The following is a 12,700-nucleotide window of genomic DNA, read 5'->3' on the forward strand; positions in this document are numbered from 1 at the left end:
CAGCCTCCTGAGTAGCTGGGACTACAGGCACACGCCACCATGCCCAGCTAATTTTTTGTAGTTTTAGTAGAGACAGGGTTTCACTATGTTGACCAGGATGGTCTCGATCTCTTGACCTCGTGATCCACCCGCCTCGGCCTCCCAAAGTGCTGGGATTACAGGCTTGAGCCACCGCGCCCGGCCTCTTTTGAGTTTCTAATCAGCCTTTCCAAGGGAAGCAATCAGATATGCATCTATGCCAGCCAGCAGAGGGGTGACTATGAATAGAAGGCGGGGTAGGTTGGCCCTAAACAGTTCCCAGCCTGACTTTTCCCTTTAGCTTAGTGATTTGGAAGCCCCAGATTTATTTTCCTTTCACATTTCTATGACCTGGAACAAAAGGGTTCCGTATTATTATTGAAGTCGTCGTTGTTAGAGTGCCAGGCACCCAGGAAGCCGTCAATAAATCATGAGAAATAGATGCCCTTCAAAACCTGGGCTGAGACCCAGCACTGCTGCTCACTAGCATGGTGGATGTGGACAAGAAAGTCTTTTCATGCCGCTGAGCCTGTTTTCCCATCTGCAGAATGGGGATTATAATAATACCTGTCCTCAAGAGCGTAGGAAAGATTAAACACGTGCAGACTTCCTATGATAATATGCAGAGTGTCTGTATATTTTGGAGCAAATAATAGTGCTTGTCTGGCACTTTCTAAACAGAATGATTATCACCATTCCTTCTGTCCTTGTTTTAATTAGAGTCTTAGATGTTTCCAGCCCTAATCCAAGGGTCTACCCCACCCTGTGGCCTCTCTAGGAGGCCCTCTGTCCAGGCTGGAGGGCTTTTTGCCATCCTCTTTGGTAGGTGCTGCCTAACAGGTGGGGTCTGGCAGCTCCATGTTGAGATCTCAGCTAAGTATCTTACTAATCCGGATGCTTTGGGTGAGTCATGCAGCCTCAATTTCTGCGTCTGTAAGATGGGGTCATTGGGAGCTTAAATAAGACAAAGACAAAGCTTTTCAGATGTGTAATTAGTGGGATCAGCTAGACAGAATCCAAATTCCCTGACAGCTCATACAAGGGCTTTCATAAAAGAGGTTTAAAAAATAAAATTGATATCAGGAGCTCTATTTAAAAAGCAATTTTTAGGCCGGCCTTTGTGGCTCACAGCTGTAATCCCAGCACTTTGGGAAGCCGGTGTGGGAAGATCACCTGAGGTCAAGAGTTCGAGACCAGAGGCCAACATGGTGAAACACCATCTCTACTAAAAATTCAAAAATTAGCTGGGTGGGTACCTGTAATCCCAGCTGTTCAGGAGGCTGAGGCAGGAGAATCACTTGAACTCGGGAGGCGGAGGTTGCAGTGAATCAAGACCGCACCACTGCACTCCAGCCTGAGCAACAAGAAAGAAAATTTGTCTCAAAAAATAAAAATAAATAACAATAAGTAAAAAACAACTTTCAAGAGAAATCGGAAGTCAGATCCAGTTTCCCACCCTGCATCACATAATGACAAATCCCTTCCTCCACAAGCACGTGCTAAAAGCCTACCTGTGGTGGCTCAGTGGTTCCCCACAAGGACCTCCTAGGAAATGTGAGTAGGTTTGTTAACCCCATTATATAGATGAGGAAACTGAGGCCCAGAGAAAGTAACTCACCTGAGATCACCCACTTCTCCGTGGCAGTGTCTAACATTCAATGTCAGGCCTCTCTGGATGGTTCTGAGTCAGGATGGCTGGACCTACTTCTGACAGTGTAGCCCTGGGCAAATCCAACAGCCTATGGGGCCTCAGTTTTACTGTTGGCCTTATGAAGAAGTAGACAAGATCAGAATTTACTAGTGAACTTCAAGCTGTTACTAGGCATCGGAGAGACAGAAGGAGGAGAGATCAGAGTCTTATAAGGTACCAGTAGAAACAAAATTATAAACAGGTCTTCTCACTGCAGGACTTATCAGAGCCTTTAAATCACTAATATAGTTTATGAATCTCTAAGAGGCAACCTTGTCTTATCTGACCATGTATTAGTGTCTCATTCAGGGACGTGTTTGGAAAATGCTGGACTAGACAATTTCCAGCAAGCCTCAGGTTCCCCTGCCCCTATCCTGCAACTACCAGCCAAGAAATGTTCCCTTCATGGGCCACTGGGCCAAATCTTGGCTAAGATAGAGACTGGAAAGCCCCAAGGCCTTATTCCCACCCCTCTCCTTAGTCCCAGGGACTCTGCCTTCCCTGGAAACAGCACCTTCTTTCTTTAGCTGGGCTAACAGTGTTCTACCTACATTTATTTCTCTGAGGCATGTTGAAAAAAGCATGTCTGCAAGGGATCTCTGATGTCTAGATGCTTTTTTTTTTGAGATGGAATCTCCCTCTTGTCGCTCAAGCTGCAGTACAGGTATATTGGCCCAATCTCAGCTCACTGCAACCTCCACCTCCTGGGTTCAAACAATTCTCCTGCCTCAGCCTCCTGAGGAGCTGGGATTACAGCCATCTGTCACCATGCCCAGCTAATTTTTGTATTTTTAGTAGAGACAGGGTTTCACCATGTTGTCCAGGCTGGTTTTGAACTCCTGATCTCAGATGATCCACTCACCTTGGCCTCCCAAAGTGCTAGGGATTACAGGCATGAGCCACTGCACCTGGCGGCATTTTAAAAAATCATAATTACTTTTTTCTGTTTATAAAAATAAAATGTCTTCATGATAGAGCATGTAGTTAGGAAAGCAAAATAAGAAATTAAAAATCACTCATAATCCTTAAGCTGCCCCAAGCAAAGTATGCAAATGATATGCAAATTAAGTTTCAAGGTGATCCTCCTAATAATACCCTCTTTTAAGCAGGTTACCCAGTTCCTGGCCCCTCTTGTGGAACTCTTGGGGCTTTCCCTCCTCAGAGATCCCCTTTTCCCTAATCCCAGTACCCTATTTTCAGAGCATTGACAGAGGCATCTAGTTCTGAGGAGCAGTCCTTTCCCCAAACATCAAAATAAACCACAAGCGTTTACCTTCACACGGTATTTTTACATCTTCCAAAGCCGTTCTGTGACTCACTTTTGTTTGCTTTCTACAGTAACCCAATAAGGCAGGTGTTGTCATTCCCATTTCAGAGAAGAATAAACTGAGGCTCAGAGAAACTTAGAGATGTGCTAGGAAATGTCAGAGTAAAGACTTAAGTCTGAACCCAGTATTCCAGAACCTGTCTGCCTGCTTTTGAGTCTTGGCACTAGTCACTTCCAAGCTGTGTGACCTTGGGTACAGCACTTAACCTCTCTGAACTTCAGGTTTCCTATCTACAAAATGGTAATAATAAAAGTACCCGCTTATATTATTGTTTTACTATTATTATTTGAGGTTGTTGCAAAAATTAAAGGCGTTGGTGTAGATAAGGTGTTTAGAACAGTGGCTGACACCAAAGAAGCAATATATTGGCTTGCTGTTGTTATTCATATCATCATCATTTATTATCCGCAGAACACCAGCATGCAGGAGGAGCCTAGGATGCAAAAGGGCTGAGTCAGAGGCACTGGCCCATCCCCAGGCGAAGCAAGTTCTCCCGGAGCCCTGGCTGGGAGGAGGGTACCGAAGAACAGACAGTGCTCTTCTGGCCACAGGCCTGTGTCAGAGCCAGGCAGTTGGTGGTCACGGATTTGGCAGCACAGAACAGACTCTTTAAGCAGCCACACATTCACATAATAGCATGTTCTGGTTAGCCAGACACTCCTGCTTTATTTTTTTTTTGAAACGGAGTCTCACTCTGTGGGCCAGGCTGCAGTGCTGTGGCGCGGTCTCAGCTCACTGCAACCTTCGCCTCCCTGGCTCAAGCGATTCTCCTGCCTCAGCCTCCTGAGTTGCTGGGATTACAGGCATGCACCACCATGCCCAGCTAATTTTTTATATTTTTAGTAGAGACGGAGTTTCACCGTGTCAGCTAGGCTGGTCTCAAACTCCTGACCTCAGGTGATTTGCCTGCCTCGGCCTCCCACAGTGCTGGAATTACAAGTGTGAGCCACCGCGCCCAGCCAGAATAGACTCTTTAAGCGGCCACACATTCACAGAATAGCACGTTCTGGTTAGCCAGACACTTCAGTGTTGGAAATGTCTTCAGTGCCCAGAAGTAGAGGACTGGCTAAATTAGCTCTTATATATTCCTCAATAGAGCACAGCAGCCAGTAAAATTAAGTTGCCAAAGAATATTTGGTAATATGAAAAAGTAATTATAATGTGTTAGCAAGAGAGAAAAATAAGTTTCAGACATAATGCATAGAACTATCCCATTTGACAGACTAGTGATATATATCGATATTATATAACGTTTTATATACATATTTCTAAGAAGCATAGAAAGAAAAGTCAGAATATTCTTTAAAATATTCAGCAGTCCCCAACCTTTTTGGCATCAGGGACCAGTTTTGTGAAAGGCAATTTTTCCATGGATTGGGGGATGACATGGCTTCCTCGGGGTGACAGGATTATGGGTAGTTTTGATGGTTTTTTTCTTTTTTAAAGTATTTTCTTTCCTTTTTTGTTGTTGTTTTTAAATTTAGAGACTAGATCTCACTCTGTCACCCAGGCTGGAGTGCAGTGGTGGATTCATAGATTACTGTAACCTCAAACTCCTGGGCTCAAGCAATCTTCCCACCTCAGTCTCCCAAATAGGTGAGACTACAGGCACGCACCATCTCACCTGCCTAATTATTAATTTTTAGAAACAGTGCCTCGTTATGTTGTCCAGGCTGGTCTCAAACACCTGGAGTGATCCTCCTGTCTCAGACGCTCAAAGTGTCTGCATTACAGGAGTGAGCCATTATGCCTGGCCTATTTTCTGCATTTTCTAACATACACATGCGTGATCTTATAACCACGAAAAGAGCTATTAAAAAAGAAATAATTAAAAGTAATTAGTAATGTAATTGGCTATAAGTTGTCAGTTTAAAAAAATCTGGACTGCCATATTCAACCAAGTTATTTACATGCTAGGTTTCAGAGCCCCTCAAAAGCACCTCCCTATGTAAAAGAGGGTTCTTACCCCTGGAAGGTGTCCCCACAAATGAGAAGTGAAAAGTAACAGCTGAATAGCCCCATTGTTGTGCTAATCCCGTTTGTTTAACAAGAAATTGGAGACACTCTATTAAAGAAAGAAAGAAACGAGGAGAGGCCGAGAGAATTAGAATGTGCTATACACATTTCAAGATCAAAACCAGTTTAGGCCCAAGCCCTCTTGTAATTTCATCTTTTTCCTCCCTAAGCAGATTGGGAAGCCCTCACGTATCACACAGCACGAGGCAGGGCTGGTGGAATTTCACATCCGCAGTTCCCTTAGGAAAAGCTGGGTGTTTTTGGTAGATGGAAGCATTCTTTTTCCAGGCTGTGCTTTCACTACTGGGTACAGATAATTCGGCTTAAAGAGCTAAGCGGGAGCTGGAACAGACAGAAATTCAGGGCAGAGGGGCATTAGGGTCCTGGAACTTGGCCTAGACTCAGAGCTGGTTCAAAGCCCACAGCCACCACGGACCTGCTGGGCGGCCCTGGACCCGTCACCAGGCCTCAGTTTCCACGTGGGAGACAAAGGGAGAATGACATCTGGGCTCAGAGTTAGGAAAGCACGCTGTTAGCTGTAAAGCAAGCTACATGGCAGAGTCACCCTCAGCACATGACCCCACTTCGAGCCTGCCACCCAGTCTGGGATGTCAGCCCCAGGGTTCTATTGGCAGGTTAGGGAAGAGGGGTCAGGTGGGAGACTTGGACGATTTGGCATAACACACAGCCCAGTTTCTGCAATTTCCTAAGACTAACCCTTAATTACCTACAAACCACTGCCTATCCCTCCTTTCCATCAGTTATCTTACTTCACCTTCACAGCCAGCCTGGGAGGTGGACTTCGGGGGGTCTGTGTGGCAGACAAGGTCCTTGAGGCTTAGACAACTGGAGTCTCTGGGTTGGCCTAAGCCACATGGCAAGGCGGGTCCAGGGCCAGGGTTTGAATCCAAGCCTGAGTCCCGAAGGATGCCCAAGGAACATAGATGCTGACCCGCCCCGCTTCTCTTCCTTCCAGGCAAACACGAAGAGAAACAGCAAGAAGGTGGCATCGTTTCTAAGAACTTCACAAAGAAAATCCAGTAAGTAACCCCGAGGCGTGGTGCTCAGGGTGGGAGTGGAGGACGGGCCATACCCAGGACCCACAACCTGGGGTCTCTTCCTCTTGGGCATCTCTCTTTTATGACACCCCCTTGGGCCAGGAGATGTGGTTCATACCTGTAATCCCAGCACTTTGGGAGACTGAGGTCAGAAGCTCAAGACCAGCCTGGGCAACATGGTGAAATCCCATCTCTACTAAAATAAATACAAAAATTAGCCAGGCATGTTGGCACATGCTTGTAATCCCAACTACTTGGGAGGCTGAGACACGAGGATTGCTTGAACCCAGGAGGTGCAGGTTCCTTAAGCCGGAATCAACATGGAGCCTTGACCAACATGGAGAAACCCAGTCTATACTAAAAATACAAAATTAGCTGGGCTTGGTGGCGCAGGCCTGTAATCCCAGCTGCTCAGGAGGCTGAGTCAGGGGAATTGCTTGAACCTGGGAGGCGGAGGTTACGGTGAGCTGAGATTTCACCATTGCACTCCAGCCTGGGCAACAAGAAAGAAACAAGGTCTCAAAAAAAAAAAAAAAAAAAGACACCCCCTTGGGGCAGGGAATTGAACCCTCACACCTAACAAGAAGAAAGTGTCCCAGCAGACCTGCAGTAGGGTCCCAGAAGGGGGAGCATGTAATTGCATCCTCTCATCTGCTCAGTGCCCTGTGAAGTGGGTATTAAAAATCCCATTTTATTTATTATCGATTGATTGATTGATTGATTTTGAGACTGAGTCTCACCCTGTCACCCAGGCTGGAGTGCAGTGGTGCGATTCTGGCTTAAGGAACCTGCACCTCCTGGGTTCAAGCAATCCTCGTGCCTCAGCCTCCCAAGTAGTTGGGATTACAAGCATGTGCCAACATGTCTGGCTAATTTTTGTATTTGTTTTAGTAGAGATGGGATTTCACCATGTTGCCCAGGCTGGTCTCGAACCCCTGGGCTCAAGCGATTCACCCACCTTGGCCTTCCAAAGTGCTGGGATTAGAGGCATGAGCCAACAACCAACCAACAACCCCCTTTTATAGAATAAGCATCTGGGGGTAAGCCAGACAATGGCTTGTCCACAATCACACCCTCCCTACGCGCCCACCCTATGGGGCTGAGGGAGGATCCCTGTCACCATCCAGAAAGACCATCCCCTGGTTCCTCAAGTGCCCCAGCAGAATATCCTGCAGGCTGCTTGTTCTGCCTCTGCCCTGCCAGGAGAATGAGCACCTTCTCTAGAGCATCCACAAAAACGAAGTTAGAAAGTGTCCTGATACCAATGTGTCCTACCCAGAGGGGTTTGGAGGCCAAGAGACTGGGACAGAGGAGGAGCCATTTTGCTGAGGGGAGGGAGTAGAGGGGATTCATGTTTAAGGGGGAAAGGGAATATGGGGGAACCATGAGAGCAGCCAAAGACAACCAGGCTGAAGCCATGAACCAAAGCCACCATGAACCCCTAACTGGTAATACCTATAGGGAGAAGAGTTGTGCAATGTGGTCATGATGGCTGCACTCCTTAAACAACTGCTAGGTGCTTCATATACACCTTCTCTCTCATCCGCAATCAGCATCACCCACTGTGTGCATTTCTTGTCCTAAACTTTTTTTTTTTTTTTTTTGCGATGGCGTCTTGCTCTGTTGCCCAGGCTGCAGTGCAGTGGTACCATCTCAACTCATTGCAAACTTCAAGCAGTTCTCCTGCCTCAGCCTCTCTAGTAGCTGGGATTACAGGCGCCTGCCACCAAGCCCAGCTAATTTTTGTGTTTCTAGTAGAGACAAGATTTCACCATGTTTGGCCAGGCTGGTCTTGATCTCCTGACTTCAAGTATTCTGCCCGCCTCCGCCTTCCAAAGTGCTGGGATTATAGGCGTGAGCCACCACACCCGACCCCTAATCATTGCATTTAGCCTTTGCAGCAAAAGTATGCACTGGGGAGAAGAGACATGACCCTCCTTGCAATACAGGGAAACTAAGTCTCCCACAGGTGAAAGGACATACCCAAGGTCTTTACAACTAGAATTTATAAGGGCCCAAAATAGATCCCTGACCTCTGAGTTCCACGCTCAGTCCTTGAGCAAGGAATGCTGTTTCCGGTAAAAGGGATGCTGATTCCAGCCTTTCAGAGTTCCTGGCTGAAAGTGACATGAGGTCATGACATAGCAAACTGCCACTTACAAGGTCACCGCTCATACGCGGCAGTTTGTTATTATTATTGTTGTTGTTGACTCTTAACTTTTCCATCAGCCTTTGCAAAGACATTCTGTGTCTGGAGAGATCACACTGGCTGAATTCTGAATTCTGAGGCTTCTTCCAGCTTTGGGATTCTACATTCCTGTCTCTCTCCCCACGTGTCCATCCCAGGCCCTCCCAGAGCCTCTGCAGTTCTTGGAAGCCTGTGGACACTTCCTGATAAGGCAAACGAGAAACTGTTTGTTCTTCGTGTTCCCTGGCTTGCCTGCCATCTCCCTGCCCCACACCTCTCCCTGGTACAGCAAGCAGATTCAACATTGCTGAGGGGAGAGGAAGGAAGAGAGAGAGGGGGGAAGCTGATGTCAAGGCTCAAATGACGTCTCAGGGTGGAGCCACAAGCGGGGCATAGCTGTAAAAGGGACTGAGTGAGAAAGAGTTGAATTAATCATCTTAAAAGGGTGATGATTTTTTTGGTGTGTGTGTGCATTTTGCAAGCTCCAAGGCATTAAAGGAAATAGCTTGCTGGAAGTAACCTGATGAGAAATGCCTAAAATTGCTCCAGGCTGGTGCTCAACTGCTGAGCTGGGCTAGTTGTTAAAATATTCAGCGGTCCCCAAACTTTTTGGCACCAAGGATCAGTTTCAATTTTTCCGTGGACTGAGGGATGAAATGGTTCCACCGCAGATCATCGGCCATTAGATTCTCATAAAAAGTGCATGACCTAGATCCCTCGCATGCACAGCTCACAACAGGGTTCAAGCTCCTATGAGAATCGAATGCCACCGCTGATCTGACAGGAGGCGGAGCTGAGACAGTAATGCTGGCTGAACTGTGGCTCACCTCCTGATATGTGTCCTGGTTCCTAACAGACCACAGACGGGGTACTGGTCCACGATCCCGGGGTTGGGGACCCCTGAATATTGTCTAGCCATTGCCCTGAGCCCCCCCACGTACCCTCCCTAGTCAACTGCAGTCACCCTGATCCTGTCCCCAGGACCCTCTAAACCTCTCCACCTTCCAACAACTAAAGGATCCCAGGACCTGCCTCCATCACTGTGACATACACCCATCCCTTCTGAATGGCCAGTGCCCAGCTGTGCCAGTTGTTAAATATTTTTAATCTCAGCTCTGGGTACAAGGAGTCCTGGCTCTATGAGAAAGTGAGTGGGTAACTTGCTTAACTGCTCTGAGCTTCCATTCCTGCATCCCCACATGGATGAGTTGTGATGGGAGTGAGAGGATGTGTATAAAGCATTAAGCATGGAATACAGACTCAGGGCTGGGTCCGTGGGAACTAATATTATGAAAAGACTTCACAAGGCTAGACTTACACTTCAGCAGCTGGGACTCCTGGGAGCTCCTGGCTCTGCCCAGACTCCAGACACCAAGGAGTTGAACTGGAGGCTGGGACGCCTCTGAACCAATCTCAGGAGGTCTCATGGCCTCCTCTACCAGGGAAAACTGCGGTCATTAGAGGGCAGGGAGATTCCTTCAGCCAGGCTGAGATCCTTGGAGATTTCCACCCAGGCAGGATGCTGCAGCTGCTTGCCTTAACCATGGCAGGAAATTCATCCCAACACATCCATCTCCATGTGAAAGGCCCCATTTGGACTGGATAAGAAGAAAAGGGAGAGGTCTTGGGTTTCCTATCAGGCTGGGGGCAGGGTAAGGACTGCAGCTGGGCTCTTTTCCACACCCAACTTGGATAACAGAACAGGAAGCAAGGATTCAGGAAATCACCGAGGAAGGATGCCTAGAACCAAGGCAAACTTTACTTTCCTCATTCCCTCGTTCCACATCTTCCCAGGTATCTGTTCTGCTACATATGATACCTATGATGTGCCAGGAACCATGTTAAGAGGTTTATAGGTTTAATTTTCTTTAATCTTTAGAAAAATCCTATTGGGTAGGTCTTTTTTTTTTTTTTTTTTTTTTTTGAGACAGAGTCTGGCTCTGTCACCTAGGCTGGAGTACAGTGATGTGATCTCAGCTCACTGCAACCTCCATCTCCCGGGGTTCAAGTGATTCTCCTGCCTCAGCTTCCCAAGTAACTGGGACTACAGGCATGTGCCACCACACCCGGCTAATTTTTTTTTTTTATGTGTGTGTGTTTTTAGTAGAGACGGGGTTTCACCATGTTGGCCAGATTGATCTCAAAAACTTCTGACCTCAGGTGATCCACCCACCTCACCCCGACCTCCCAAAGTGCTGGGATTATAGGCATGAGCCACTGTGCCTGGCCATGAGTAGGTATTATTATGCCCATCTTGTGGATAAAGAGACTGAAGCTCAGGGGACTCAACCAAGGCCACACAGCAAGTAACAAAAGAGATCTAGAGTACAGTATTATTAAGCCTTAAGAAGGAGGCTGGGTGTGGTGGCTCATGCCCGTAATCCCAGAACTTTGGGAGGCCAAGGCAGGCAGATCACTTGAGGTCAGGAGTTCTAGACCAGCCTGGCCACCATGGTGAAGCCTCATCTCTACTAAAAATACAAAAATTAGCTGAGTGTGGTGGTGCGCAGCTATAATCCCAGCTACTCGAGAGGCAGAGGCAGGAGAATAGCTTGAACTCAGGAGGTGGAGGTTGCAGTGAGGCAAGATGGCACCACTGCTCTCCAGCCTGGCTGACGGGGGAAAAAAAGGAAGGAAATCCTGCCATTGGCACAGCATGGATGGAGCTAGAGGACATTCTGCTGAGTGAAATAAGAAAGACACAAAAAGAGAAATACTGCCTGATCTCACGATATGTGGAATCCAAAGTAGTCAAACTCATAGAAGCAGAGAGTAGGGCAGTGGTTGTCAGAGGCGGGTACGGGGTGGGAAATGGGGAGATATTGGTTAAAGGATACACAGTTTTGTTTTGCAAGATAAGTAAGTTCTGGAGAGCTAATGTGCGGCATGGCAGTGATAGTTTACAATACTATGTCATATATTCGAAATTTGCTAGGAGGGTAGCAAATTTAATCTTCTTAACTTAAATGTAATCTTCCCAACACACATAGATACACAAAATCTATGTTCATTAGCTTGACTGTGGCAATCACTGTATTCACGATGTATACATACATCAAAACATCAACTTGTATACCATATATATACATATATATACAGTTTTACATCCCAATGATATCTCAATAAAGCTGTTTTTTTAAAAAAAAGAGCAGATTGGGATCTGAACACAGGTCTCTCAACTTTCAAAGTCCATGACCTTCCTATTTGGTTAGGGGAAACCAAATTGCAGTCATTTGGAATACTGTCATTCACATACTGTCTTCACTAGTTTTTGCTTTATATGCTTACATTGCTGTATCATGATTTATCAAAGATTTTTTTTTTCTTTAAAATCAACTCATTTTTGATAAAGTTAAATTCTCATCACTAAAATGTTCACTGAGGAAGACAATCATGAAATAAATCCAATGAAAGCAAAATGTGGTTAAATTCTAACCAGATAACATTGCCTGCCTAAGGGCCTCAGCTCTTTCATTATTAAAAGGGGAAGGTAGCACGTGATAGAGGCTGAAGGCGTTAAAGGCATATTAGTACTTGGCTAAGACATTCTTTCAGATGTAAGTAGAAGCACTGAAAGAGAAGTGAAGAGGAATTGCTTTTCCACCAAGTGGGTTTAACATACAAGTCACCTGGTGAGAAACCTTGGACATGTCTGTTTCTCTGAGCCTCAGTTTCCTCATGTGTAATATGAGAGCATTGTCATGGACAATCAGGGAGATCCATTGGGGCCCTGATACTCTGTGGTTCAATGACACTGCAATTTGTATGAAACTGCATCTTGCTGTCAAGATGCCAACATGTAAGGCCAGAGATTGCACCATAATTCCCAAACCATTCTGAGAGGTAGATACTATTATTGGCCCCCTTTCTCTGCAAAGAAATAGGTTCGGAGAGGCAAGATCACCAGCCCCATGTTGTGTAGTCAGGAAGAGTCAGAATTTGAATGCAGGTTGGCCTGCCTGCAAAACACATGCTCTGGGCCATCGCTACCCTGTCACACCATACCTGGTGTGCATTGGGTTGTCATGCACATGGTTAAACAGTCAGCCCATTCCCAGCATTGGGAGAGAGATCTAAACTTTCAAACTTGTCTCTGCTTCAAAATCTTGACTTGGCAGCTTCCCAGTTCCCTCTTTCTCTTCCAAATGTGCTTCCCAGAAGCACCCTTGTTCATCTCCATGGTTCCAATTTGGCAAGGAATCTCCTGAGTAGATACAGCTCATGTGGCTACAGGTTGCTGTACACAGAAAAAAAAGGAAAGGAAGGAAGGGAGGGAGGGAGGGAGGGAGGGAGGGAAAGGGAGAGAGAGAGAGAAAGAAAGAGAGAAAGAGAAAGGAAGGAAGAAAGAGAGAGAGAGAAAGGAAAGAAAGAAAGGAAGGAAGGAAGGAAGGAAGGAAGGAAG

The 12,700-nt window shown here is 46.4% G+C and overlaps 1 protein-coding gene across 1 annotated transcript in view; it reads left to right on the forward strand.

Annotated features, from left to right (window-relative positions):
- The window catches only part of HSPB8 (heat shock protein family B (small) member 8), a 19,090-nt gene that overhangs the window by 2,904 nt on the left and 3,486 nt on the right, over positions 1-12,700 (forward strand). Inside the window, exon 2 of the mRNA XM_032241274.1 lies at positions 6,029-6,092. Within this exon, the coding sequence (XP_032097165.1) occupies positions 6,029-6,092 (64 nt within the window). The remainder of the gene's footprint in view (positions 1-6,028; positions 6,093-12,700) is intronic.

Source organism: Sapajus apella, unplaced genomic scaffold (genome assembly GCF_009761245.1).
Source record: "Sapajus apella isolate SASKATOON/1434 unplaced genomic scaffold, GSC_monkey_1.0 scaffold2, whole genome shotgun sequence".
In the NCBI taxonomy this organism is placed as follows: Eukaryota; Metazoa; Chordata; class Mammalia; order Primates; family Cebidae; genus Sapajus; species Sapajus apella.